Raw genomic sequence first — 27302 nt, forward strand, 5'->3', positions numbered from 1 at the left:
CGACATCATCCAAGTGTCCGGACCCTTCGCCGGATGGTTAAGTTATTTAAGGAAACAGGAAGTGTTCAGCCACATGTTGAACGTCAACCAAGACCTGCAACAAATGATGATGCCCAAGTAGGTGTTTTAGCTGCTGTCGCGGCTAAACCGCACATCAGTAGCAGACAAATTGCGCGAGAATCAGGAATCTCAAAAACGTCGGTGTTGAGAATGCTACATAAACATCGATTGCAAAATAGCTCTGAGCACTATGGGACTTAACATCTGTGGTCATTAGTCCCCTAGAACTTAGAACTACTTAAACATAACTAACCTAAGGACAGCACACACATCCATGCCCGAGGCAGGATTCGAACCTGCAACCGTAGCAGTCGCGCGGTTCAGGACTGAGCGCCTAGAACCGCATGGCCACCGCGGCCGGCCGTCGAAAGTACCCTTACCATATTTCTATACACCAGGAATTGCATCGCGACGGCTTTGAAAGTCGTGTACAGTTCTGCCACTGGACACAAGAGAAATTACGGGACGATGACAGATTTTTTGCACGCGTTCTATTTAGCGACGAAGCGTCATTCACCAACAGCAGTAACGTAAAGCGGCATAATATGCACTATTGGGCAACGGAAAATCCACGATGGCTGCGACAAGTGGAACATCAGCGACCTTGGCGGGTTAATGTATGGTGCGGCATTATTAGAGGAAGGATAATCCTCGCCCACTTTATCGATGGCAATCTAAATGGTTCAATGTATTCTGATTTCCTACGTAATGTTCTACCGATGTTACTACAAAATGATTCACTGCATGATAGAATGGCGATGTACTTCCAACATGATGGATGTCCGGCACATAGCTCGCGTGCTCTTGAAGCGGTATTAAATAGCATATTTCATGACAGGTGGATTGGTCGTCGAAGCACCATACCATGGCCCACACGTTCACCGGATCTGACGTCTTTCTGTGGGGAAAGTTGAAGGATATTTGCTATCGTGATCCACCGACAACGCCTGACAACATGCGTCAGCGCATTGTTAATGGATGTGCGAACGTGCCAAATGCATTGAGATTGAGGACATCATTTTGAGCATTTATTGCATTAATGTTGTATTTACAGGTAATCACGCTGTAACAGCATGTGTTCTCAGAAATGATAAGTTCACAAAGGTACAAGTATCACTTTGGAACAACCAAAATAAAGTGTTCAAACGTACCTACGTTCTGTATTTTCATTTAAAAAACCTACCTGTTACCAACTGTTCGTCTAAAATTGTGAGCCATATGTTGATGACTACTACAGCGTCATCTATCACAAAGCGAAAAAAGTGGTCCAACTAAAACATTCATATTTCTTTACGTACTACACGAACATGTAATAAAAAATGGGGGTTCCTATTTTAAAAAACGCAGTTGACATCCGTTTGACCTATGGCAGCGCCATCTAGCGGGCCAAACGTAGCGCCATCTGGTTTCCCCCTTCAAGCTAGACAAGTTTCGTTCTTTGTAGTTTTTTCGTTTGACGCTTATTTCGTGAGATATTTGGACCGGTCACGATCAATGGACCACCCTGTATGTGGTGTCTACTGTGACATATCTCCACCTCAGTGTATATTTCGAAGGGTTAATTGGCGCTCGAAAATTTAATCGAGGTCGTTGGAAATCATTTTAGTTGTCTGGGAAGAAATTTGTTTGACTTGGAAATTCTTAGAAAATATTTGTTGATGCCAGAGTGATTCCGGTTGGTTTCTACCCTAAATTAATAATTATTCACATTAGTAGAATAGTGCTGTGTGGAAAAAATGTGTTGTTCTCCATTTATTAAAATTGATTTAATACTATTTTGATAGATAAATGTGTCTAATTTAGTATTCATTTATACAGATTTATTTTCTGTAAATGCTGCTGATACACTATGATTTACTTTCGTTTATTTGTAATTTTATTACTTTAATTGTATGTGTTTTAAGAATACTGGCGTTTGTGACATTATTAGAACATGAGATTTTTAGGTTGCATTCATATTTGTAAGGGTCCTAGTAAGATATGATCTTTTGGTATTACTCGATCTTTCAAAGATGCCATTAATTTAATCTGTATGGACTAAACAATTCCTATTGTATCAAATTATTTACCTTACTACTTTTTATCAGTTTTTAAACCACAAATTCCTTAACAGTTTGATTATTTTTCTCTATTTTAATGATGTCTGTTCTTTTCCTTATTGAGATTTCTATGTCGTTCTGAGTTGACCACCAATGTCAATTTGTTCTTTACTAGGTTCTTTACATTCTGTGGCTTCAACTGTTTCATGAGGTCAGCTTATCTTTATATTACTATTTTTAATTATTTTAATTGGTGAATTCAAAATTAATTTTTTATGGATTATCAGTATTATTGTTGTTTATTTTCTATTCCTTTTCTTTTAGTTTTTGCTTGTTTGGCTTCCTTTTTAGTACAAAGAAACAGTACTCCTCTTGATTTCCCTAAAGCATATCTTGGTAGGCAGCAGGTTCTTAAGTTGAGTGAATTGCAAGAGGTTTATTCTCATTTTTTACTGAATATTTTGAAATTTTTTCGTAAATGTACTTTGGCTTTTATTTTTTATGATGTGATTTTTGTAATTTAATATTTTTACTAAGTTTTGTGTTATCTTTTGGTTTTATTTGGTTAAATGGTTTTTTCCACTGTCCGATTCTTGTCTTTGTTGTTGTCGTTGCCTTCTGTCCAAAAACTGGTTTGATGCAGTTCTCTACCCTAGTCTACCCTGTGCAAGTCTCTCCGCCTCTGAATAACTACTGCAACCTACATTCATTTGAACCTGCTTTTTTTATTCATCCCTTGGTCTCCATTTTCTGTTTTTGCCTCCACACTTGCCTGCAGTATCAAACTGACATTTCCTTGATGCCTTAGAATGTGTCCTACAACGTTACCTTCTATTAACCATGTTGTGCAGTATATTTCTTTTCTCACCAATTCTATTTAATACTTGTTCATTAGTTGCTGATCTACCCATTTAGTCTTCAGCACTCTTCTATTGCACCCCATTTCAAATGTTTCCATTCTCTTCTTGGTTGAACAAATTATTGTTTATGTTTTGCTACTATACAAGACTACATCGAGACAAATACATTCACAAAATACTTAAATTAACATGTTAAAAATTCCTCTTTTACAGAAATTCTTTCGTGCTATAGCCAATCCTCATTTTATATTCTCTCTACGTCGTATATCATCAGTTATTTTGCTGCCCAAATAACAGAGATTATCTACTATTTTTAATATCCCAATTCTTAATGTAGCTGCCTCTGCATCGCTTGATTTAATTCGACTACACTCCATTACCCTTGTTTCACTTTTGTTGATGCTCATCTTATAACCTTTTTTCGAGGCTGTTGCCATTCTGTTCATACGCTCTTTTAAGTGCTTTGCTGCCTGTCAGAACTATAATGTCATCGACAAAACACAAAGTTTTTTCCTTGTTCTTAAACCTTAATACCATCTCCAAATTTTTCTTTGCTTTCCTTAATTAATTGCTCAATATATGTACGAAGTGATTAATGTCGGGGATAGGCTCACTTTCATATCAACCACTGCTTTCCTTTCATTCCCTTCGACCCTTGTAACTGCAATCCGGTTTCTGTAAAAGCTCATAACGTTTAGCTCCCTGTATTTTATCCTTCCTACCTTCAGAATGTCAAATGATGTGTTAGAGTCAAAACTGTCAAAAACTTTCTTTAAGTCTACAAATGCTGTAAATATAGCACTAATATAGCATTCGAATTAGCTGCATTTGATGTAATGTTTTCTATTAGTTATTCTGTATGGATGCACATATTACAACATAGGAGTAATATTGGTTTTAAGAATTTTCTAGGGCCTGACATATAACATTCAAAGATTTTACGATGTATAGTAGTATCCCTATTACTAAACTGTTCACAATAACTCACTCTCTGCCCTACGTTCCTATTCATAACGAATCCTTCTCCCGTTATACCGTTTTCTGGTTGCTGTTCATATGATACTATACTCATCTGTCCGGAAATCCTTGTGTTCTTTCCATTTTACATCACTGACCATCACTATACCTAAGTTGAGCCTTAGCATTTCCCTTTTCAGATATTGTGGCTTTCCTACCACGTTCAAACTTCAAACATTCCGTGCCTCGACTCGCAGAACGTTATCTTTTTGTTGGTTTCACATTTTTACCATATTCACATCCCTTTGGCAGTCCCCTCCTGGAGATCCGAATGAAGAACTAATCCGGAATATTTTTCCAGTGGAGAGATCTTTATGACACTTTTTCAGTTACGTATCTTTAATGCAGTGGTTTCCATTACCTTCTGCATCCTCATGTCGTTCATCATTGTTGATTTGTCCGCCTTCTAGAGGCAGTTTCCCACCCCAAGGGCAAGAGAGTACGCTGAACCTTTGTTCGCTCCACCGCCCTCTTTGATAAGGCCGTTAGCTGAACGAGAGTAACTTCTTGTGCCGGAAGTCTTCGGCCGCCATTGCTGATCATTTTTATTGTAAATTCAAGCAGGAGAGGGCTTGTTCGAACCCGGGACCGAGGACGTTTTGATTGCTAGTCAAAGACGGTAGCCCTAAACTACGGGTGCCACACGCTGTTCAGTCACTCGTCAAATTTTCTTTCCAAGCCTGTAATATGAAGGGCTTATTTCAATAGTGGTACAAGTCCATTATCTCCACTTTTCTGTCTATAACGCTTCTGACATTAATGGTCAAAAAAAAAAAACAGAAAGAAAGGTTCATCTCTAGCAAGAAGCCATATGCTTGAATATTTCTGGTATCTCAACTGCAGATTTTTCAGCGCTCATTTAACTTTAGGACTCTGTATCTCAGAATGAACGAAAGTGGACTTGTACCACTAATTAAATAAGCCCTTCATATATCATCTGACCGAGTGATAATGTTTCTATCGATGCCGTGAAGAGGTGCTGTCCACGGTTTATATTCGTTCCTGATGTAATTTAGGTTCGATATACTTTGCGAATGTTGTTTTCCTTCTGGTCGTTCTCAGTACTCTGTTTTGTGCTTCAATACAGCCTTTTTTTCCCCTATTCGTAGGGTCTCGCTCGTTTCCTTCTGTTTCTCCCTGTAGCGCAGTTCTAATTCTTCGTTTTTCCTGTGCTACAGCTGTGCCACCTAGCTGTGATGCTACCTCCTGCTGTCATTTTTTATGCATCGTTGAAACATTTCTTATTCTTTCGTTCTACTTTTGGCAATGTGTTTTCTGCTGACGTTGAAATCCGCCAGATTCCATTTAGTACTTGTAATTTGTTGCTCACTTCCACTTGACACTTATAAGTTTCACGACTGTAACTCAATGGTTGAACTTCATACTGAACTGTCTGTTCTTTGTGTTTTCTGTGATTTGTTTTCAGCTTGTCTTCCACGGATGCAACAACCTCATCATGGTCAGAGCCTATCTCGGCTCTCTGGTACATGCGAATATCGCTGATGTGTCTCCTATATGCGCATGAGATTAATATGTGGCCGGTTTGGTTTGCTGTCTTTCCATCTGGCGAATATCAGGTCTCTTTGTATATATCTTTGTGTGGAAAGATTTTACTTCTAAGACTCATGCTTTTTGATTCAGCAAATGAGATCATTCTCAGTCCGTTTTCATTGGTTTCTTCGTGGAGGCTTTCATTGCCTATCGTCGATTGCAAATTTTCCTGTTTTCCTATCCTGGCATTAAAGTCTCCTATTACGATTTTGATGTAATTCGGCGGGCTGTCATATACCCTCCATCAATTCGTAGACACTCTCTTTTACATCATCTTTTTGTAGGTATATGAACATTGACAACAGATACATTGGACTAACGAATTTTCGCTCACGCGTAGCACGTTGTTTCATTAATTGCCTCAAATTTGATGGCAGTTTCAACTATGCCCTTTGAAATGAGAATTGCTATTACAAATTCGTGCTTTTCAGTCTGTATACCGACTTTAAACATAGTGTGTTGTCAGAGGTTCAGTTTGCATTCTCCAGGAAGTCATGTTTCTTGTACTGCAGAAATTGTTACACGGTGTTTATCACTTTCTTCTTGCAATCTTTGTATCTGCCCAGGTTTCCATAGACTCCTTGCATTTCATGTACCGATTCGGAAATCCCTTTTTCGTTCGCCATGTCATCATAGAGGGTTGATTCTTAATTTGTTGCGAGGCGTAAATGAGGGATTCGCAACAATTTGTTCTTTCGTAAGAGGGTTGTTATCCCTTAGCCAGTCCACAAACTGGGGGGGGGGGGGGCAGGGGCTGTTCTGTTGGAGTTACCGTAATTTAACCAGGAAAAGATGGCGAAGAAATAACTAAGGACAGCAGGAGATTCAGAGTTCCTTCGTTCACCAATCGGCTCTTGCGGATGAGGAAACGACAGGTTGTTGCAGGACACACTTCTTTTGATTCCTCAGTTAGACAAAAACTAAAAAATATTGTTTGACATAAAATGCAAAACAACAACACAAAATACAATTTACGTCACGAGCATTGTTTGCCTTTGGGTAATGGTTAAGATTTTTACAAAAAGTTTGGTACAAGAAAACGACATGAAAGCATTACGTAAAAAAACAAAAAAAGTAAATGATGCTCGAAAGATGTGAGAATGGAGCACTAATGTTTGCTCAGATATGCATCATATGCAGAGTAACATTACGAACAATAGTTGAAAACACTTAGTTATGTTTTCATCGCACTCAGTTGTTGAAGAAAGTACATGCATGTAAAGTGCCCTAGAGGGCCAGTGAAAGGTTACACCACCCAGTGCACACATCCGTATGGCTTCCTTATATTCCCATCTCAGATTCCGCTCAAACCGCACACAAACTGGGCGTGTCCTTGAGGCCAGGAATGAGAACGTTCTTCTGAAGGTTACTTGGGGAACAACCTGAAAAGACCACCGCACTGGAAGGTCTCGATAACGGTACAGCGTTCAACAGCGACCGCGCCAGTTGTCTCAGGTCTCGCCGCTGAAGGACTGTCGATGCAGCACCTGCAGCATCCTCCGCACCAATCTCCTGCAACGCAGTAAGTCAGGCTCGTCTGCAGACACGGTGGCAACATATTGTGGCTGATGACTGCCATCACAGCGGAACAAGTCAGTCATGTGGGTGTGTGTGAGACCTGACACTTGATGGACGGGCGTGTCACGACTCATGACGTCTTGAGACTGTCACAGGCACAACACCTGGTGTCAACAGTCACATTGTCCAACAAACAGAGTGACCACTAAGTCGAATTAAGACAGTCACGTTGAAGGAACTTGACACACAGATCGGTGGTCGTGTCGCCACTCATGATGTCTTGGGCATGTCATTGGCATGGCAGCCAGTGTTAAAATTAAATCGTCCAGACTTCGCACTGACCACAGTATCAGCACAGATCTGCCACGTTCAAGGGACCTGACATGCAGAGCGGTGGGCGTACGCCCTCTCATGATATCTTGGCTATGTGTCAGGCATGGCAGCTGGTGTTAAAATTAAATTGTCCAGACTCCTCACTCACCACAGCATTTGAAAATGTCTGCCACATTGATGGAACATGAACAGCTGGTGATAAAATTAAATTGTCCAGATACCGCACTGACCGTAGCATCGGAACAAATGTTCAGTATTGATTGGACATGAGACTCAGACTGGTGGACACGTTCCCTATCATGAAATCTTGGGTATGTGATACGCATGATAGCTGATGTAAAAATCAAACTTTTCAGACACCAGATCATATGGCCTACCATCAGGAGAATGACATATAAGCTCTTAATGTTCCTGATATTAGCTTGTAAGTAACCCAGTTGGAAACATTGTCCACTACGCTACATTTTCTATCCTTTTTTTATTTTACGAGATTACATTCCTGGCTGCATGGGGTCGATCTCGTTTGATTCCTTTTTTACGTGACTGTACTCTCTTGTGAGGCGTTGTTGACTGAGTGTCCATATTTCTCAAATTATTGGTCGTAGTGACTTAAACCTGTTAATACGATCGTTTGCAGACTCGCTAGCTGTAGCTTACAAGTTACGCGGGATAGACGTACGTACCTAGATTTCAGGTGATTATCTGTACCTCCCTGCCGTATGGTGCATAACGCAGCCGTCATCACTAACATTGTTCCTTCTCCTACTGCGCTGCCTACACAGCTATGGACAAACTTCTACAGAGTTGACATTGCCCGAGAAATGTTTGGCGTACTTCTAGAAAATTGTCAGACAAAACGGCATTGGCATTATAGCTCCACAACAGTGCTTTTCCGGCATATGGTTAATTGGAAAATGGTGCTCGGTTCAATATTTCTATCCTGCTCTGATCTTATTATCAGGTTCTTTCTCTGTGCACTTTATAAGTCTAGCAAACAACACAATCTAAGCCGCAAGCCATCACCCAGCATAACTGAACAACATAAGGCATTCAAAACACAAGACTTGGTTTTATTGCCCCCAGACGGGAAAGGAAGCACGACCCGAGATTTACAGGATAAAAACATCCCAGACGCGATCTAGATGACGTCCGATGCCTGGCGTTTTCCACTTGACCCATTTTGTTTCGCAATGTGTGGGGTAGTCCCCTCTAGCATCTGGCCTCGTCAAACAATGTAAAGAGTCGAACGGTGGATGACTTCACAGGAGGGCCGCACGGCGCTGCACTACTGCTCGGGCTGCGCGGACCCGCGCGGGATGTGGTCGCTGCTGGAGGCGGCGGGGGCGGACGTGGGCGCCGTCGACTCTGCAGGCCACACGGCCGCCTTCTATATGCAGCACCCCGAGCAGGCGCCCGCCAGGCCCAGCCACAGCGCCGCCAACGACGCCTCGCAGGCGCGCAAGCTCACCACCGGCAAGGAAGGTAGGGCCGCCTGCTGTACCCTTATAGTCAGTCGCAGGAATAGCCGGTAAAATAAGTTGCAAGGGTACGGAGATTTCTACAACTACACTTTTCAGGCACAGGTTAGCGTACATCTTACTATTTAGTTTCTTGTCCAGCACTTTATTTTACAGGTCCATCTTAATCACATAAACTTTTGTACTTGCCTGTTACCGGTTCCGGTTACTGCCATATTTAGATTTGTTACAAACTAAAACAGGTTGTAACCAACTAAGTTCAATTTGCTGACGCTAAATCTGCAAAAAGCCTGGTGCTACATGATCAACAGCGACGCGCACTAGCTGCACATACCATAAAATATTCTCATGTAGGTATCAACGCCAAATTATGCATGTAAGTACATAGTAAGTGCTGGTGACGATCGGGATGTGATTGGTATTTATACAAATAACTGAGGCCAGCAGAGAGCACTATAGCTAGAGTACATAAGTAATCAGTATCGCAAATTTAATAGTTAAAATGCAGTGTGCATAACCATTAATTAAAATTACTTCATATGGCAAAATAAGTATCTGACAGTAAAACATATACTGGCATACAGCGTGTTTATAAATGAATATCAGGGTTTTAACGCTTTATAATATTCACTATATTAAACTTACAGTTATAAATGATAAGTAAAATGAAAGAGCAACTCAAACAGTTTTACCAAGAACCTTATAAATGTTCAATGTAAGCAACGTTTGTCACACAGCACACATCAAGTCTATAGCCGAGTTCTTCCCAAACGCTGATAAGTGTGTCTTCAGTGATTGAAGCAACAGCTGCTTCAATCCGGTTTCTAAATTCAGGGAGGTCTGCTGGTAGCGGAGGCACATACACATGATCCTTGACGAAGCTCCAAAGGAAAAAATCGCATGGCTTGAGGTCGTGTGAACGTGGAGGCCATGCAAAGCAAGCCCTGTCATTGGCCCCCTTGCAGTCTGTCCAGCGCTTGGGTACAGTGAAGTTCAACCAATCCTGTACTTCACTATGCCAGTGAGGTGGCGCACCATCTTGCTGGAAAATGAAGTTCTCTGGCTCGTCTTCTTCCAACTGAGGGAAGAACAATTTCTCTAGTGTATCAAGGTAGGAAGTGCCAGTTACAGTAGGTTCAACAAAAAAGAAAAGCCTTTAAACTTTACGCCGGGATACGGCACAAAAAACAGTGGGGTTGTAGAAAAATATCCGCTACCAGTCACAATTTTATTGTGACTGGTAGCGGATATTTTTCTACAACAATTTTATTGTGACTGGTAGCGGATATTTTTCTACAACCCCATAAAGGAACAGTCACGGAGTTCGATAGCATCCACTATGGATAAAATTCACAAAAAACAGTCACTTTAGGGGAACTTCGTTTCATTTGTACCACCTTGTGAGGATTTTCTGAGCCCCAGATGCGCTGAAAGGTCGATGCAGCACTGAAGACAACATGATCCAGAAAATCTTAATCGTCATGAAACAACATTTAGTTTGCGAAGTTGGCACGTAATCCATGGTCTGCCGGCTTTAGAGCCTGTAATAACCGTAAACGGTAAGGATGTAGTTGTACACGTTTTCTTAAAACTTTCCAAACAGTCGACACGGGAACTTGTAATTCACGACTAGCCTTCTGGACTGATTTCTTTACGCTACGAGTGAACGACTCTCTCACTCGCTCAACAGTCTCTTCACTAACTCTTGGTCGTCCTGTGCTCTTCCCTTTACAAAGGCAGCCGGTATCTTCAAATTGATGATAACATCTACGAATGTTATTATCACTTGGAGGATCACAACCGAACTTCAGCCGGAACGCGCGTTGCACAGTAACTACAGATTCGGTCTTTGCAAAGTGCAAAACACAAAACGCTTTCTGTTCACTAGTCTCCATCTTCACTACTACCGCTGTCTAGCGGATTGTGGCGGAAGCATTGCGCGCTGCGCATGCGCAGTGGTGCCAAACCCAACTGTTTGAGTTGCTCTTTCATTTGTCATATCATTTATAACTGTAAGTTTAATGTAATAAATAACTTATTATAAAGTGTTAAAACCCCGATATTCATTTATAAACACCCTTTCTAATACGTACAATTAGATTCATACTTAAAATCCACATAACAAGTGCAAATAGTAATAATGGGAGGCTCCTAGCCTCGCAAAGTGAAACACATAATTGTGTAAAAGCCAGTATAAAAAGTTTAAAAATAAAATCATGTCTATAAAAGGAAGTCTGTCAGCTTGACAAAACAATTAAACTGTAACAGTAAGTGTAAGATAATTAACAAAAGAGTGACTATTATTTAAAAAGTCGATAATACATTCGGAGTGGTATCTCAGTGGCGCCGCCTCGTGACTTCTCTGTATGACGGTCTTGTTTTCCTGTGGCTGAACTTGCGGAGGGAGGCCCAGTCTCCTCGTGGCTGGCGGCCGGCGCACACGACTGCACGACAAGCAGTTGGGGCCCTCGATGTTGCTCAAACTAGAAGGTTTCTAAATACATCAAAATAAGCATTAAGGTTGGAGTCATTCCGTTCATTCAACAGTAATTCCGGTTGCAGTTTTCTTTGTACACAAATCTATATTTCCTCGAGTAGGTTCAGTAATTGCCACTTTGGCACCCTATGCAACACTTCCATATTATTCTCTATGTTTCATGTCGGATGTTTCTCTCTGTCCAAATGTGTACCGAAAGCGCCCTTATTTTTGTAATACGTATTCTCTCTAAAACGAGTCTTGAAATTGCTTCCCATCTGATCGATGTAACAGATATGAAGATGGCAGGATGTCGAAACCGGTAATAGTGAAGAGTAAAATATGATCACGGACTCATTTTCAGACTTTACATCTTCGTTTGATAAATCTTGTTCAGCGCGTGGAACATGATGGCGCAGGATCCGCAACTGTAGTAATTACTTGGGACAAATAACAGCACCAGCTGCACTTTTATGTTCGGTCATCATGAGCAGTTTGGTTCTCCAAGGCCGTTTTCAAGTGGTTGTGAGTCTAATGTCGTGGGAGTACACTTGCAGATTGTTTGTGAAGTGTTGGTCGTAACCTAAGTATAATCAAACGAACAAAACTTTAGTTTAATAGAAAGAAACACAATTCAGCTTAATAATGACAAATCCTGGGCATCATGAAACAAATTAAGTTCTTTTCGTTAAGCATAAACAGTCTTTCAACCCTTGGAACGACAAAACATAGTTTTACAGGTATGAACTGTGTTTTCTCCTAGCAAGAGTTGAAACACTGTTCGTGCTAAACTAGTTCTGAACTATCTTAGTAAAGGAAACAACCAGACAAAGTCTCCGAATCGAATACAAAAATTGTCCATCTTTCTGGCAATGAGGAAAACAATGTGATACTGGGCCCTGGCTCTAAAAGATAGGAAAACGACTCTCATCATTGACTTCAGATAAACACTGTGAAGGAAAAGTTTTTGAGTCACTTAGAAAACTAACTAAGTCTCTTCAAGTTAACAACACATGTACGATAATGACAAAATCCGATATAAATTCTAAATCTGACAACAGAGTCCGATAGGGAAAAGTTAGAGTGTAAGTTTCAAACAAGAATGTTCTATGTCCAGCGAGGCCAACAGTAGGCAGTCACAGAAATATTACGAAATCAAGAATCAGTCTTCTTGTCGGGGCTGCGTCTTCAGTAAGGTAGCCATGCTCCAGGATCCAGCGCCAGGAGGCTGGCTCGGGCAGCGATTGCAGCGTAGCGATGACCACAAAGAGAGTTCCTCATTCTGGAAACGCGATAAGCATTCGGCGCCCTGCGATTTTTCCAAATGAATCTCCACTTCCTACACAGACAGTATAACCTTCGACGTGCAGTTAATTTAAATGAAAATGAGAACTATTGATGTTGGTGTGACAGACGATAGTTTACTTCCAGTTATTTCATGCTATTGATATTATTTTACATCAACGAACTGAAAACGAAGACATTCTACGTACTACGATTACAAACTTCCCTCAAAAGTGAATGGTGACTGGGTGCTCCGTGCTGTGTTATGAACAGGTTTCATAATCTGTTCTTCTGTTCTGCCTGCTTTGGGTGGCTTGTGGTCACTGTCCCATCACGTCAGCCGACTAATGTGATGCTTTCTTAGAAGGCATTTGGCTAAAGAAATCAAAGTAAACAAAGTGTGTACATAAAGTAATCAATGAATTTAACACACAGAGCAGTACTTGTGCATACTTTACATTTTATCTGGAAATTTATCTAAAATCCAAGTAGCATGCACAATTAGATAAAAAAGATCAGCGAACAAGTGAAAATGAAACATTCTCCAAAAGGAACGATCATCAGAGAACTACTTCCCAAAGATGAACGAGTTTGCCTATATATACTAATGTTCATTATGTATTACGATTAATGATAATAGTTCACTTCACTTCCTATAGTTTCACTACTAATCACGAAGTATACACATAAATATACCCATAAGCATACACAGATATTCACAATTGCTCTCACATTTTGGTAGTGACATTTTTTTAAGATCCTTGTTGGGTTGCAACCCTCTTACATTGCCCGTTCTATGGTAACTCAATAAATATGCCCCTCCATGGGGTATACTAGTTACTATGAAAGGGCCATTGTATAACGTTTGATATTTTGTATTTTTAGTATGTATAAGAGAGGAACTACGATGGTTCCTTAGTAATACCTCCTCTCCTAGCTCATAGCTTTGTAACTTTCCCAGCCTTTATCAAAGAGCCTCTTCCTCTTACCAGTTGTTTCAGTTAATGTTACAATAGCTTTTCTCATTTTTCTCTTCCCAATCGATGTTATCTCTCGATTTACTTGGTAAAAGGATTTGTCATCAGTCTCTTCCTACCTTGTGAAACACACTAGGTGTGCATCCAGTAGGCCTATGAGGTAAATTATTAACAGTTTATTCCAACATATGTAATTATATAATCTCCTGGACTGCTTATTGAAACAGTATGTTCTAATGAATCTGTTTATCTCTCTAATTGTTCTTGCAAATGGGTTTGCCCCTGGATGGAACCTGTAGATTAATATTGTATTTGATTTACCTCATTCACTCAAGAAACTTCTCCAGCTAACATGAGTGAAGTTCTGTGTGTAATCAGACAGTATTCCTGTAGGCTTGTCAACCTTGAGGATGTAATCGTTTACCATTCTGCATGTTATGGCAGTGCTTGTGGCAGTTCTCAGATTGTAAAGTTTGATATGCTTTGAAAAAAAGTTATTCACTGCTGGTATGTATTTTGCTCAAGATTAAGGGCGAGGAAGAGGGCCACAAACATCTGTTGCAATGATTTGTAAGAGTTCATTGATTAAAACACCCTTTAGCTCTTCCTTGCAGCAAATATTAGGAGGTTTTGCCTTCTGGCATACTAAACATGTTCTGATAATTTTTAGCACTTTCCTCCACCTTTTTGGGGAAGTAACAATAGGGACCTATCTCACCCACATACTTAATAACATTGAAATGTCACCAAGCTTGATGTGTGTACAGTATTAATATCTTCTCATACATGATGGGAATATACACACACCAGCTGTCAGACACTGGGTCCTAGCGAGAAACAGTACTTCCTCATGAATCACATAGTGATTCATATTTTTTGTAGGAGGATTAGTGGCTAGCTGTTGTTTAACATTGCTCCAATATAGATCCTTATCCTGTATGCTGATCATGTTTTTATACATATCAGTGTAGTATTTCCTGTAATGCGTATCTTGCACTAACGGGACCCCAAATTCAATCTTCTTTCTCATAACATTGTGTTTCTTCTTTCAGGTAAGTGGGATAATGCACTCATCACCATGTTATCGTATAATTTCACAAAATATATTCAAGTACTACGAAATATCACATTACAGGTCACTCATGCAGTAACCTGCAACTCAAAAAAAGCCTTAGTGGCTGATGCTTGCAAAATAAGAATGAAATTTTTTGAATGCCCAAACAACTGCTAGGGCTTCTAGCTCTGCTGTCGAAAATGCTGTTTTGCACTTGGATAGTAAGTGCCTGGCAAAGGCTTTGGCTTGAACAGTTGGTGTTTTATTATCATGTTGTATTTGAATAAGACATGCACCAAATCCATCCAACAATGTGTGATAGCTAGATAAAATTCCTTTGACACATCCAGAGCTGTCCAGAAGAAATGATCTAGGTCAGATTTAAAATTTGTCTTGCTTCCAGTGGACATTTTATGTTACCAGGAAAATAATCAAAGATAGTTGTTGCTGCATATGGAATTTCTTTTTGATACACTGACAGCTATAATAATGGGTAATAAAGATCATTTTCAATCTAGTGTTGTAGGCCCTTACTGTTCTTTGCATATTGTGATGGATTATTTATGACAAATTTCATTAGCGAATATATGTATATTGACAGTACAGTTAAATGCCTATCTCCTTCAAGAGGTACCTACATGACATCTTGGGTGCACACCACAGATTATTCTTATTACTCGCTTTTCTGCAACCTATATTTTCTTTCTAAGTGGAGAGTTACTCAGAAAATTTTCTATAAGACATTATTGAGTAGAAATATGGAAAATATGTCAGGTAGTTAATTCATTGCTTCTGAGATTAGCAATTATACGAGGAGTAAAAATTGTGAACTTAATCGTTCGTGAAGCTCAGTAATATTCTTCTTCCAGTTCAAGTTTTTTCATGAATATGTTTACCCAAGAATTTGAACCAATCTAGCCTATTTACTGACTTCTGCTCATGTAGTACAACAGTTGTTAGTATGACTCTATTTGTTGTACAGAACTGAATAAAATATCAGTATTTTAAACATAGCTGCGCTACAGCAACGGTTCCACGTCAAAAGATTAAAAAACAGCCGACCAGTTGCAAAGGATAAAGTAATCTTTACCTAGGTTTCAATAGATATAAATCTATCTTCTTCAGAAGACGGCCTGGGGACAATGAACATCATAATTTATATTCAAAGTAAGATACATGAGTCAAGAATAAAGTATAACATATATTAGGAGAATCTTGTATTACAACATGTGAGAAGGATTGCTGATACTTACAATATTACAGTAACATGGAGTGAAGTATCCTAGTCATTTTTGCAAACATTTACATAACTCAGTTGATCCAAATAAAACATAGCCCCGAGAACAGGGTTTGTCAGACATATAAAAATTAAGAACATAGTAGTTGAAGAGCGCATGGGCGACTGAGTAAAATCGGCCAGCGTAGTAGCACTGCGGCCAGGGCAGGTGGCGCTCAGGCCGCAAACTATTTGCCGATTGGCGTACTGAAGTAACATGTGAAGTATCAATATTAAATGCATCCTTAGATAGAGTTACAAAAATAAATAAAATCATTAACCACTCCCGTTGTGACATACTGGGAGTTATAGGAGCAATCACGTAGAACATTCATCAAAAACAGGGCAGGTGGCGCTTTCGCCGTGAGTAATATGTAGTGGCATATACAGCCAGAATATAAAAGTTATATTACCATAATAGTGAAAAACATAGGATGTATATAAGTAACAAATTTTAGAAAATCGTAATGGCTCTTAAGTCATAATTATGAAACCTGGGCTATAATCCAGTTAATACATATGTTAGAATGAAAAAATTATTACATGAAGGCCCGTATATTGGCAGCCATACATCGTGAGAAAAATATATTACATAACAGGCAGTGAGCTAAAAGATAAGAAAGTGCATTATAGCTTCCTGAGGAAATGGAGTACTGAGGTTACTAGCATTTATGTTATATATTAAACAGTACGGGTTTAAAGCATCCGAAAAATTGTCTACAGGCAAGGTTCAGCTGATCATTAAGTATATTGCCGTCTTTGAGCTCAAGATGTTTGAAAATAAATAACTCTTCCCACAGAACTAGTCTCCGTCCTTTGACTTGTCTGTGTAGGATAACCGTGTCTTCTAACTGTTTAGGCGTATGGCCGGCTATCTAGAGGTGTTCAGCAAAAGTAGAGTTGCGATAATTAATTCCTTTTTTACCTAATAGATGCTCTTTATATCGTGTTTTCACAGCTCTGCCTGTTTGACCAATGTAATATGAGGGGCAGTTATTACAGGTTAGTTTGTAAATACCTGAATTAGAAAACCAATCCCTGGCAATCTCTACTGACTGTACAAGATTTCTTTTTAAACTGTTGTTTGTAGAGAAAGAGACGTTACAGTTATATTTTTTATTTAGAAGACGTTTGATCCTATACGATATGTTACCCAAGAAGGGGATGGAAATAAATTTTTTAGTTTCTATGGTATCTGTGGAGAGGTTATTTCTCAAAGTCGAGCAATTTTGGGAAATTTTCTTATTAAGCAGGTAATCGATCATATTCTGGTTGTACCCATTATTGACCGCAATAGCTTTCATGACATTCAATTCCTTTTTTTGGGCCGCTGGTGATAAAGGAGTGGTTACCATTCGATGAATGGCGGAATGAAAAAATGCCAGTTTATGAGCTTTTGGATGAGTTGAGTCAGCAGGAATAATATTATCTGAATATGTTTCTTTGCGAAAGATATTGAAATGGAAGGTATTATCTTGTATAGAAATCGTTAAATCTAGAAAACATAATAACATTCAGTCTATACTTTGTACACCTGACACTAGACTGGTGTCCTTTGACATCGTCAGCCTTTACACAAATATCCCGGTCAATGAAACCATAGACCTTGTAAAAGAGAATCTTCTCAAGCATAAAAAATTAAGTGAAACACAGATTGCGGAACTCATTAATTTGCTTAAGGTCGTTTTAAAATACAATTATTTCACATTTAATGGGAAAATGTATGTACAGCCAGATGGTCTAGCTATGGATAGCCCACTTGCCGGTATTCTAGCAGAGATTTTCATCAACGCCCTGGAAACAAAATTCTTCAATTCTAGTTCAGAATTACGCCAAAAAATCCGCTATTATGCACGTTATGTTGATGATATTTTCATTGCTTTTGACGGCACTGATTATGATTTAGAGCTTCTCTTTAACACTTTCAACGGTTTACATGAAAAAATTTCCTTCACTAAAGAACTTCAAAATGATAAACGCGAACTAAATTTTCTAGATTTAACAATTTCTATACAAAAAAAGGAATTGAATGTCATGAAAGCTATTGCGGTCAATAATGGGTACAACCAGAATATGATCGATTACCTGCTTAATAAGAAAATTTCCCAAAATTGCTCGACTTTGAGAAATAACCTCCCCACAGATACCATAGAAACTAAAAAATTTATTTCCATCCCCTTCTTGGGTAACATATCGTATAGGATCAAACGTCTTCTAAATAAAAAATATAACTGTAACGTCTCTTTCTCTACAAACAACAGTTTAAAAAGAAATCTTGTACAGTCAGTAGAGATTGCCAGGGATTGGTTTTCTAATTCAGGTATTTACAAACTAACCTGTAATAACTGCCCCTCATATTACATTGGTCAAACAGGCAGAGCTGTGAAAACACGATATAAAGAGCATCTATTAGGTAAAAAAGGAATTAATTATCGCAACTCTACTTTTGCTGAACACCTCTTGATAGCCGGCCATACGCCTAAACAGTTAGAAGACACGGTTATCCTACACAGACAAGTCAAAGGACGGAGACTAGATCTGTGGGAAGAGTTATTTATTTTCAAACATCTTGAGCTCAAAGACGGCAATATACTTAATGATCAGCTGAACCTTGCCTGTAGACAATTTTTCGGATGCTTTAAACCCGTACTGTTTAATATATAACATAAATGCTAGTAACCTCAGTACTCCATTTCCTCAGGAAGCTATAATGCACTTTCTTATCTTTTAGCTCACTGCCTGTTATGTAATATATTTTTCTCACGATGTATGGCTGCCAATATACGGGCCTTCATGTAATAATTTTTTCATTCTAACGTATGTATTAACTGGATTATAGCCCAGGTTTCATAATTATGACTTAAGAGCCATTACGATTTTCTAAAATTTGTTACTTATATACATCCTATGTTTTTCACTATTATGGTAATATAACTTTTATATTCTGGCTGTATATGCCACTACATATTACTCACGGCGAAAGCGCCACCTGCCCTGTTTTTGATGAATGTTCTACGTGATTGCTCCTATAACTCCCAGTATGTCACAACGGGAGTGGTTAATGATTTTATTTATTTTTGTAACTCTATCTAAGGATGCATTTAATATTGATACTTCACATGTTACTTCAGTACGCCAATCGGCAAATAGTTTGCGGCCTGAGCGCCACCTGCCCTGGCCGCAGTGCTACTACGCTGGCCGATTTTACTCAGTCGCCCATGCGCTCTTCAACTACTATGTTCTTAATTTTTATATGTCTGACAAACCCTGTTCTCGGGGCTATGTTTTATTTGGATCAACTGAGTTATGTAAATGTTTGCAAAAATGACTAGGATACTTCACTCCATGTTACTGTAATATTGTAAGTATCAGCAATCCTTCTCACATGTTGTAATACAAGATTCTCCTAATATATGTTATACTTTATTCTTGACTCATGTATCTTACTTTGAATATAAATTATGATGTTCATTGTCCCCAGGCCGTCTTCTGAAGAAGATAGATTTATATCTATTGAAACCTAGGTAAAGATTACTTTACCCTTTGCAACTGGTCGGCTGTTTTTTTAATCTTTTGAATAAAATATGTTTTTTTTCAAAATTTAGATAGAGTCCATTTTCTGCGAAGCACTTTATATTTTTCTTTGGAAAACTTAATTGAGAATCTCCACTGCTGTTTCCTCTCTAATTAAGATTTACTGTAATACTAGTATCATCTACAAAAAGTACCAATTATGTTTGTTGAATGTTAGTGGAAGTTCATTTACATATCTGAGGGATAAGAGTGAACACAAAACTGAACTCTGTGGGACTACTCACTTTGTGATTTCTCCCCAGCACAGACTGAATTATTCAGCACTACTTTTTACATTCTGTTTAGGTATTATTCAAAGTAACTGGGTATAAAGCTATCAGTTCCACAAAATGTAAATTTTTACAAGGGAGTAACACGATCTACACAATCAAACACCTTGGAAAGATCACAAAAAATACCAACTGGTGACATTTTATTACTTAAGGCTTCCACTACTTATCGAGTGAATGTATAAATAGCATTCTCAAGGGAATCCAGACTTATATTTGCTAAGTAAATTGTTTCTACTTGTCAGACTACTCTTGAGCACATTACTTTTTCGAATATTTTGGAAAAAGATGTCAATAAGGAAACTGGAAGATAATTATTTAAGTCTTTCTTTTCGACTTTCTTATGGAGAAGATTAACAATTAATTATTTTGACCTGTCCGAAAAAAATCCGTGTGCCAATGATGCATTACATATAGCACTCAGGACACTGCTTATTAAGTTGGAACAACTTCTCAGAATTCTATTTGAAATTCCCTCAACACTACATGAGATTTATGATTCTGTTAATTTCAGTGAATGTAGATGCTACTCTTTGTTCCTTAAAGTTTTGTGGAATGACGTTTTTAATATATTTTCTTGCTTCTTCAGTTGAACAATTTCATCCTATTTTTTGCTATCACATTTAGAAAGTGATTGTTAAAAGTAGATGAAGCTTGTTAATTATCAGTCACATAATTGTCATTTAGTTTAATTGTTCTGGTATCTTGTACACTGACTGGCTCTCCTGTCTCCTATTTGAGAATATCCCATACAGGTTTCTAACATGTATAAAACTGGTTCTGATCTACCTTTCTACCATAGTTGCTCTAGGGCGCTCTGTGAGTGTTATAGGAATTTGTATTGAACGTGCGGCCTGCAAGGTAAAAAGATACCATCTCACACATGCAGAGTTCAGAAGAGTGCAGCGGTATGGACAGTGATGTAATCAGGCAATGACTTCAATGTCAGTTCCGCCACACTCCCTGTAAAGGAAACGGTATCGCTATTAGAAATTAGTGTAAAGTTTCAGGCGTAACTATGCGTTAGCAAAAAATGAAAATGTTAGCCGGCCGCGGTGGTCTAGCGGTTCTGGCGCTGCAGTCCGGAACCGCGGGACTGCTACGGTCGCAGGTTCGAATCCTGCCTCGGGCATGGGTGTGTGTGATGTCCTTAGGTTAGTTAGGTTTAAGTAGTTCTAAGTTCTAGGGGACTTATGACTTAAGATGTTGAGTCCCATAGTGCTCAGAGCTATTTGAACCATTTTTGAAAATGTTAGATTTTCGTTATTAAGGTGTATTTTTACTCTAAGTATGACTTCATGACATATTATAATACGTACAGGATGGTAAAATATTGATATGGGGTGTTCACAACTGTGAAGCAAAGTTCCTAACTATTCTAAGGTCCGGGGGTCGATAACACACAAACAAATTAAATACAATTGGAGCCAGAGATATCAATTACTTTAAAAAGTGTAATGAAAATACCGAAAATTGGATGGGGGTCGGTAAAGAGCAATCAAGAAGAAGTACACAGTTAAAACAATTCAATAACGACAGGGTATAAAGCACTCTACAGTGGCTGATCAGTTCTTTTCGTTAGTCGGATATCTCGCGTTTCTGCTTCAATTGAGCCCGACAATCGTGAATATGTTTAACTGCAGGTCATGGTGGAACATACAAAACAATAGGAGAGACGCAGACGACCGCAGATCTGAGTGTCAACTGAATATCACTTGCCGACGTAGCACGAGCGCTCCTGTTTACCTTTCTTCGGCGGCGGCAGTGGCGGCTGTCAGCGCGAGCTGTGAACTTGAGAATATGTTCTAAATCTCTCTCGACTGTTAAACCTCAGTCTGATACCTTATCTACGTCTTCAGGGAAGCCGAGACTCCAGTTGTTCCCTAGCTAATTTAATTGGCATAATACACGCTATTTGGCTGGATTAACGCGTACGTCGTTGCCCTCAAATCGCTCGCAAGTGTTAACCATCAGTGCTCGGTGCGATTCTCCATACTAAGAGACGTTGCAATTTAACTCCTTACGGGTGAAGACGAGCCTGTGGACAAGTGTTCACATAATTACTCTCGCAATCGTCTCAGCACGGCGCGAGTAGCCTTACTCGACGATTTGCTGCAAGAGAAGAGTGAATTTCTCTGCCTACATTTATCAAAGCTGGTGGCCACGCGTTTTCTTTCTGGCCAATACTTGCTATAACTCCACCCATAAGAGTTTTGAAGCCTATCACAGGCGTTGTTCCTAGGGCAGAGTTTAACTTCTGCTACGTAATGCTGGGGTAAAAAGCTTTTTCTTTAATGCGAGTTTTAACACAGGTGGCTAGAGTGAGGCACCAGTGTTTTGGGTTGGGTTTCTCCGGACATTTATCTGCCCTCTCCAGCCATGTTCCTGTACAAAGGCTTTCCGAAGTGTCGCCTTTAAAAGCAGGGACAATGGCGGCGTTTGCCGACGACCTGCGCAATGGCTCCGGCGTCTCATTGTCCTGCTGTGTGGGTTTCAGCCTAAAATTGGGATGGGCGCTGCTATCGTACAATTCTCCTTCCCTCAGAACTGTCTCTCATAGCTTGGGTCTGGACAAATTACTTGTGTACAATTACTGATGTGAGTGTTAGTGATTTATATTCATGAAATGCTGGCTTGTTTATTCACGTTGTCTATCAATAATTCGTACATTTTCATGTAACTACACCATGTGATCAAAAATATACGGACACCTGGCTGAAAATGACTTACAAGTTCGTAGCGTCCTCCATCGGTAATGCTGGAATTCAATATGGTGTTGGTCTACCCTTAGCCTTGATGACAGCTTCTACTCTTGCAGGCATACGTTCAGTCAGGTGCTGGAATATTTCTTGGGGAATGGCAGCCCATTCTTCACGGAGTGCTCCACTGAGGAGGGGTATCGACGTCGGTCGGTGCGGCCTGGCAGGAAGTCAGCATTCCGAAACAACCCATGGTGTTCTATAGGATTCAGGTCAGGACTCTGTACAGACCAGTCCATTACAGGGATGTTATTGTCGTGTAACCACTCCGACACAGGGCGTGCATGATGAACAGGTGCTCGATCGTGTTGAAAGAGGCCATCGCCATCCCAGAATTGCTCTTCAGCAGTGGGAAGCAAGAAGGTGCTTAAAACACCAATATAGGCCTATGCTGTGATAGTGCCACGCAAAACAACAAGGTGTGCAAGCCCCCTCCACGAAAAACACGACCACACCATAACATCACCGCCTCCGAATTTTACTGTTGGCACTACACAAGCTGGCAGATGATGTTCACCGGGCATTCGCCACACCCACACCCTGCTATCGGATCGCCACATTGTGTACCGTGATTCGTCACTCCACACAACGTTTATCCACTGTTCAATCGTCCAATGTTTACGCTCCTTACACCAAGTGAGGTATCGTTTGGCATCTACCGGCGCAGTGGATACTGATGCCGTCTGGAATTCCTGTGTGATGGTCGGGACAGATGTCTGCCTGTTACAGATTACGACCCTCTTCGACTGTCGGCGGTCTCTGTGAGTCAACATACGAGGTCGGCCTCTACGCTTTTGTGCTGCACATGTCCCTTCACGTGTTCACTTCACTATCACATAGGAAACAGTGGACCTAGGGATGTTTAGGAGTATGGAAATCTCGCGTACCGACATATGACACAAGTGACACCCAATCACCTGACCACTTTCGATGTCCGTGAACTCCGCGGAGCGCCCCACGATGTATAATGACTACTGAGGTCGCTGATATGGAGTATCTGGCAAAAGGTGGCAGCACAATGCACCTAATATGGAAAACATATGTTTTGTGGGTGTCTGGACACTTGATTACATAGTGTATGTCGTATGGCATATCGATTTTACCGAAATTGTTTCAGGAATTCAATTTAAGGTGTGTTATTTGTTTGACACCTTACAGTTTTAATCTCATTATCCAAATCGTTAATTCCTGTCAGGGTACACATACATTTGAGATTTTTATGAATTTCCTTAAAATATTACAGTATTTTTTGAGTACTCAAATAATGTCGCATCTTGACTTGTTGTGGCCTTTAAATTTCCCTCTTACTCTTACACGAGATTTTAATTCCGTTAGCTATCCACAACTTAATTCTTAAATGGATCTTTGAGTAACTTGCAGGCAACCATTTTTCTAATGGTGACACAAATTTATTATAAAACAAATTGAATGTGCATTTATCATCTCGTCTGCAAATGACTCAAGCCATACCACATCTGTTACCATGCTCTTAAAACATTGTATCCTGGTCTCCCAATAAGCTTCGTTGCTTTATATGAACCCTGTCCAGGGCTACAAGGTGGTTTGTTGTTTATTTACAGTGATTGTGCATTATGATCAGATAGTCCATTGACACTGTACTGAGCACCATCTATAAAAATGTTATTAATCTGTGTCCTATTATCTTGCTGCACGTGAGTTGGTAAATTGACTTCTGAAATTTGATTCAAACTCAAGAGAAATGGTTCTAGTTCATTTCTCCTGTCCGTATCTTATAAAAAATTTACACTGAAATCTCCACAAAGTTCTAACTGTTTCTTCTCCTCTGACAGGTTACTCAATAATGCATCTAGATTTCTGGTGAGTAGCTGAATGTTTCCTAGAGGAGATCTGAGACTGTTGCTATTATCAGAGGAGAATTCTGCAATAAAAACTAAAGAAACACATTCTGCTAGGTTCTTATCAACACAAAAACTATTCGTTTCAGTAGTTTTGACTTTAAGTACAACTTTTACTTATATTGAAATTCCCCATTTTTGCATGGACTCGACACGAAAGTGATACTAGTCTATAATCCCTGGTATTTAACTTCTAGATCCATTGGTTACATGGTGTGCAGAGAGACACAGAACATTTATCACTTCAGAATTTTTCACATGTTCTAGAAGTAGCAGAAGCTCATATATCTCGTTCTTCAACCTCCTAATTTAATTTTATTTTTCTGGGAACTATTACATATTTTACTCTCCTGTTCTGCTCTGATTTAATTCAATACTGTCTGTCTGACATTTTAACCTAAAAAATGGGCCCCTTTGGCTCCAGCAATCACAGGGATTTTGTCTTGTGTAGTTGTAGCCCTCCTTGCCCCATTATACTTTCTGCAAGATGCTCAGCTAATATTACCTTGCCCTTCCAGTCAGGTACAGGCCATTATTTGTGTATCCCCATCTCCCAAATGCTGCAAAATTCAGCCTGAATTGTAAAACTCTGAACTGAGTACTACGGCAAGTGTAGAGAAATGCAGCATACTTGCGTGATTCCTTGTCCCTCGCCTAAGGTGATCTGCCATTGTGAGGCACAAAATAAGTATTAGTCAGCTATCTTACTCCATGAAACTTTTGAATTTGCTCTTCCTCATTCTCAGAATAAATAAATAGAACAAAGGGGTTCAAATGGCTCTGTCCTCATTCTCAGGTCAAGTTCTTAAAGTTCTTATATGTATGATAATCCTATTAATGTCAATGATGTCAGCAACACGTCATACACTGCCATCAGACTTATCTACAGCGAATAGCCGGTTACAATTGAGAAACATAGATGGTTCTATATTACCATTCCAGCATTTTCCGTATTTCCTAAGTGACAGCCAGTCGTTTCTCCAAATGGAAGGAATAGGAAGTATGGCATTATGTGTCATGTGGTACACCATTGAGGTGGCATACATATCCTCTGATAGCCCGTGACCTCCCTTCAAACACTTTGGCATACTATAGAAAAGTACTTCCTAAGCTTGTGCCCTGCTCATTACTTAAGTATGTAGACTGCCCTACTCTTTATTCTATGTTTTCCTGCATGTTGGTCATAGTAGTAAACGCCAGTAACTGCTCATCTAAATAAGTGGACTTGTTGCTTATCATTTTAATTTGCAGGCTCTGATAATACGAGTATTTACCATGCCCTACTTCAGATTTTAACAAATACACCTGTACCTTACCTTCTGTAATAAGCATGTGGCATTGCCCCTTTCAAAGTTCAATTGTTACGTCCCTTTCATGAAGAAATTCAATGCCTATCCTATTTTTCTGTGCTTTAATTCACAATTAAAGATTCGATCTCTTGAAACATGTGTGGTATGGCTACATTATTAGTGTCATTGGTATACAGATCTGCCATCTTACGTTATGTATCGCTCCAAGCATTTTGTGATTACTAACTGGCAAGGTATGTACACAGTTTTTTTGTACCAGGCTAACTGAACACAGCCCCAGAATTACTGTAGTTAGGATATCGCCTACTTACACTTTGACTGCTGGCTGTGACTCTGTTACACATCAGTTATCGCAGTTCTCACCATCAGAATGCAATTTATTCTTAATATCATTACCATAATCGTATTTGATCAGTTGGATACATTGATCACTGCCCATGTTCTACCCCTCGACTGCCATATTGGGGCTTAATGTCGCCTTTGGTCATTTTACAGCTTCAGTGTAGACAGATGGCTAGCAGTTCTGTCACATGACTAATCTGAGCCGCGCGGTCTCAGGCGCCGTGTCACGGATTGTGCGGCCTCTCCCGCTGGAGGTTCCAGTCCTCCCTCGGGCATGGGTGTATTTGTTGTTCTTAACATAAGTTAGTTTAAATAGTGTGTAAGTCTAGGGGCCGATGACCTCAGTAGTTTGGTCCCTTAGGAATTCACACACCCACCCATCCACCCACCCACTCACCCACCCACCCACCCACCCACCCACACACACACACACACACACACACACACACACACACTAATCTGAACTATACTATGCTGCTTCGGATTTGTAATATTTTGCTGTGTGGCTGCCACTGATTATCATTATTAACATTACTATATCCAAGATTAACCTGTCATTGTGGCGCCTTTGGTTGCACTTGTTCATGAGACTGTGTGATTATGTCTAGCAAACGTGAGACGTTGCCTCTGCATCCCGATGAATCAGGTCAATGGAATCTAATACAGAGAGGAATAACTCTAAGTTAGGTTCTGACCAAATAACGAATTTTGCTCTTATACGCACAAGTAGCCCCAGTTTTAAAATCTGTGGCACATCCCGGTGTGTCATTGGATTCTCCCAATATCTCATTTTGTTAATATACTTCTCAAATTATTACCTGAGACTTCCTTGCCATGCATGGAACAGTTCTCTATCAAAATTCTTCTTTACGAAGTCATTCCTGGACTCCAGAAGACCAGTACTTCGCGACAAAAGCCTTCTCAAATTCTTCGTACGTTTCAGGGGATTCTACAGCTTCGCGGCCCAAAACGCGACATTGCCCTGGATGTAGCCACTGACCAACCTAATTTTCTGTGCATCTGTCCACGATTTTGGCATTACTCCTTGAAAGGAATGGATGAACACAACAGGGTGTGTTGTTCTTTCTTCTGGTGCGAAAATTTGAAATTGCCTGTGGCATATCAAATACCCTCTAACATGATTGTATTTAACAGTGTAGCTGCTATGGCACTGGACTGTGATTCACGCAACAATGCCACGGATAGTTCCTGTTGTCCGTGCTACGCC

General features: G+C 39.8%; 1 protein-coding gene across 1 annotated transcript in view; it reads left to right on the forward strand.

The window, feature by feature from the left end:
- LOC126252289 (uncharacterized) overlaps window positions 1-27302 on the forward strand; it is a 485958-nt gene that overhangs the window by 87704 nt on the left and 370952 nt on the right. Inside the window, exon 5 of the mRNA XM_049953169.1 lies at window positions 8644-8860. Within this exon, the coding sequence (XP_049809126.1) occupies window positions 8644-8860 (217 nt within the window). The remainder of the gene's footprint in view (window positions 1-8643; window positions 8861-27302) is intronic.

The sequence above is a fragment of the Schistocerca nitens genome, chromosome 4, assembly GCF_023898315.1.
Source record: "Schistocerca nitens isolate TAMUIC-IGC-003100 chromosome 4, iqSchNite1.1, whole genome shotgun sequence".
Taxonomy (NCBI): Eukaryota; Metazoa; Arthropoda; class Insecta; order Orthoptera; family Acrididae; genus Schistocerca; species Schistocerca nitens.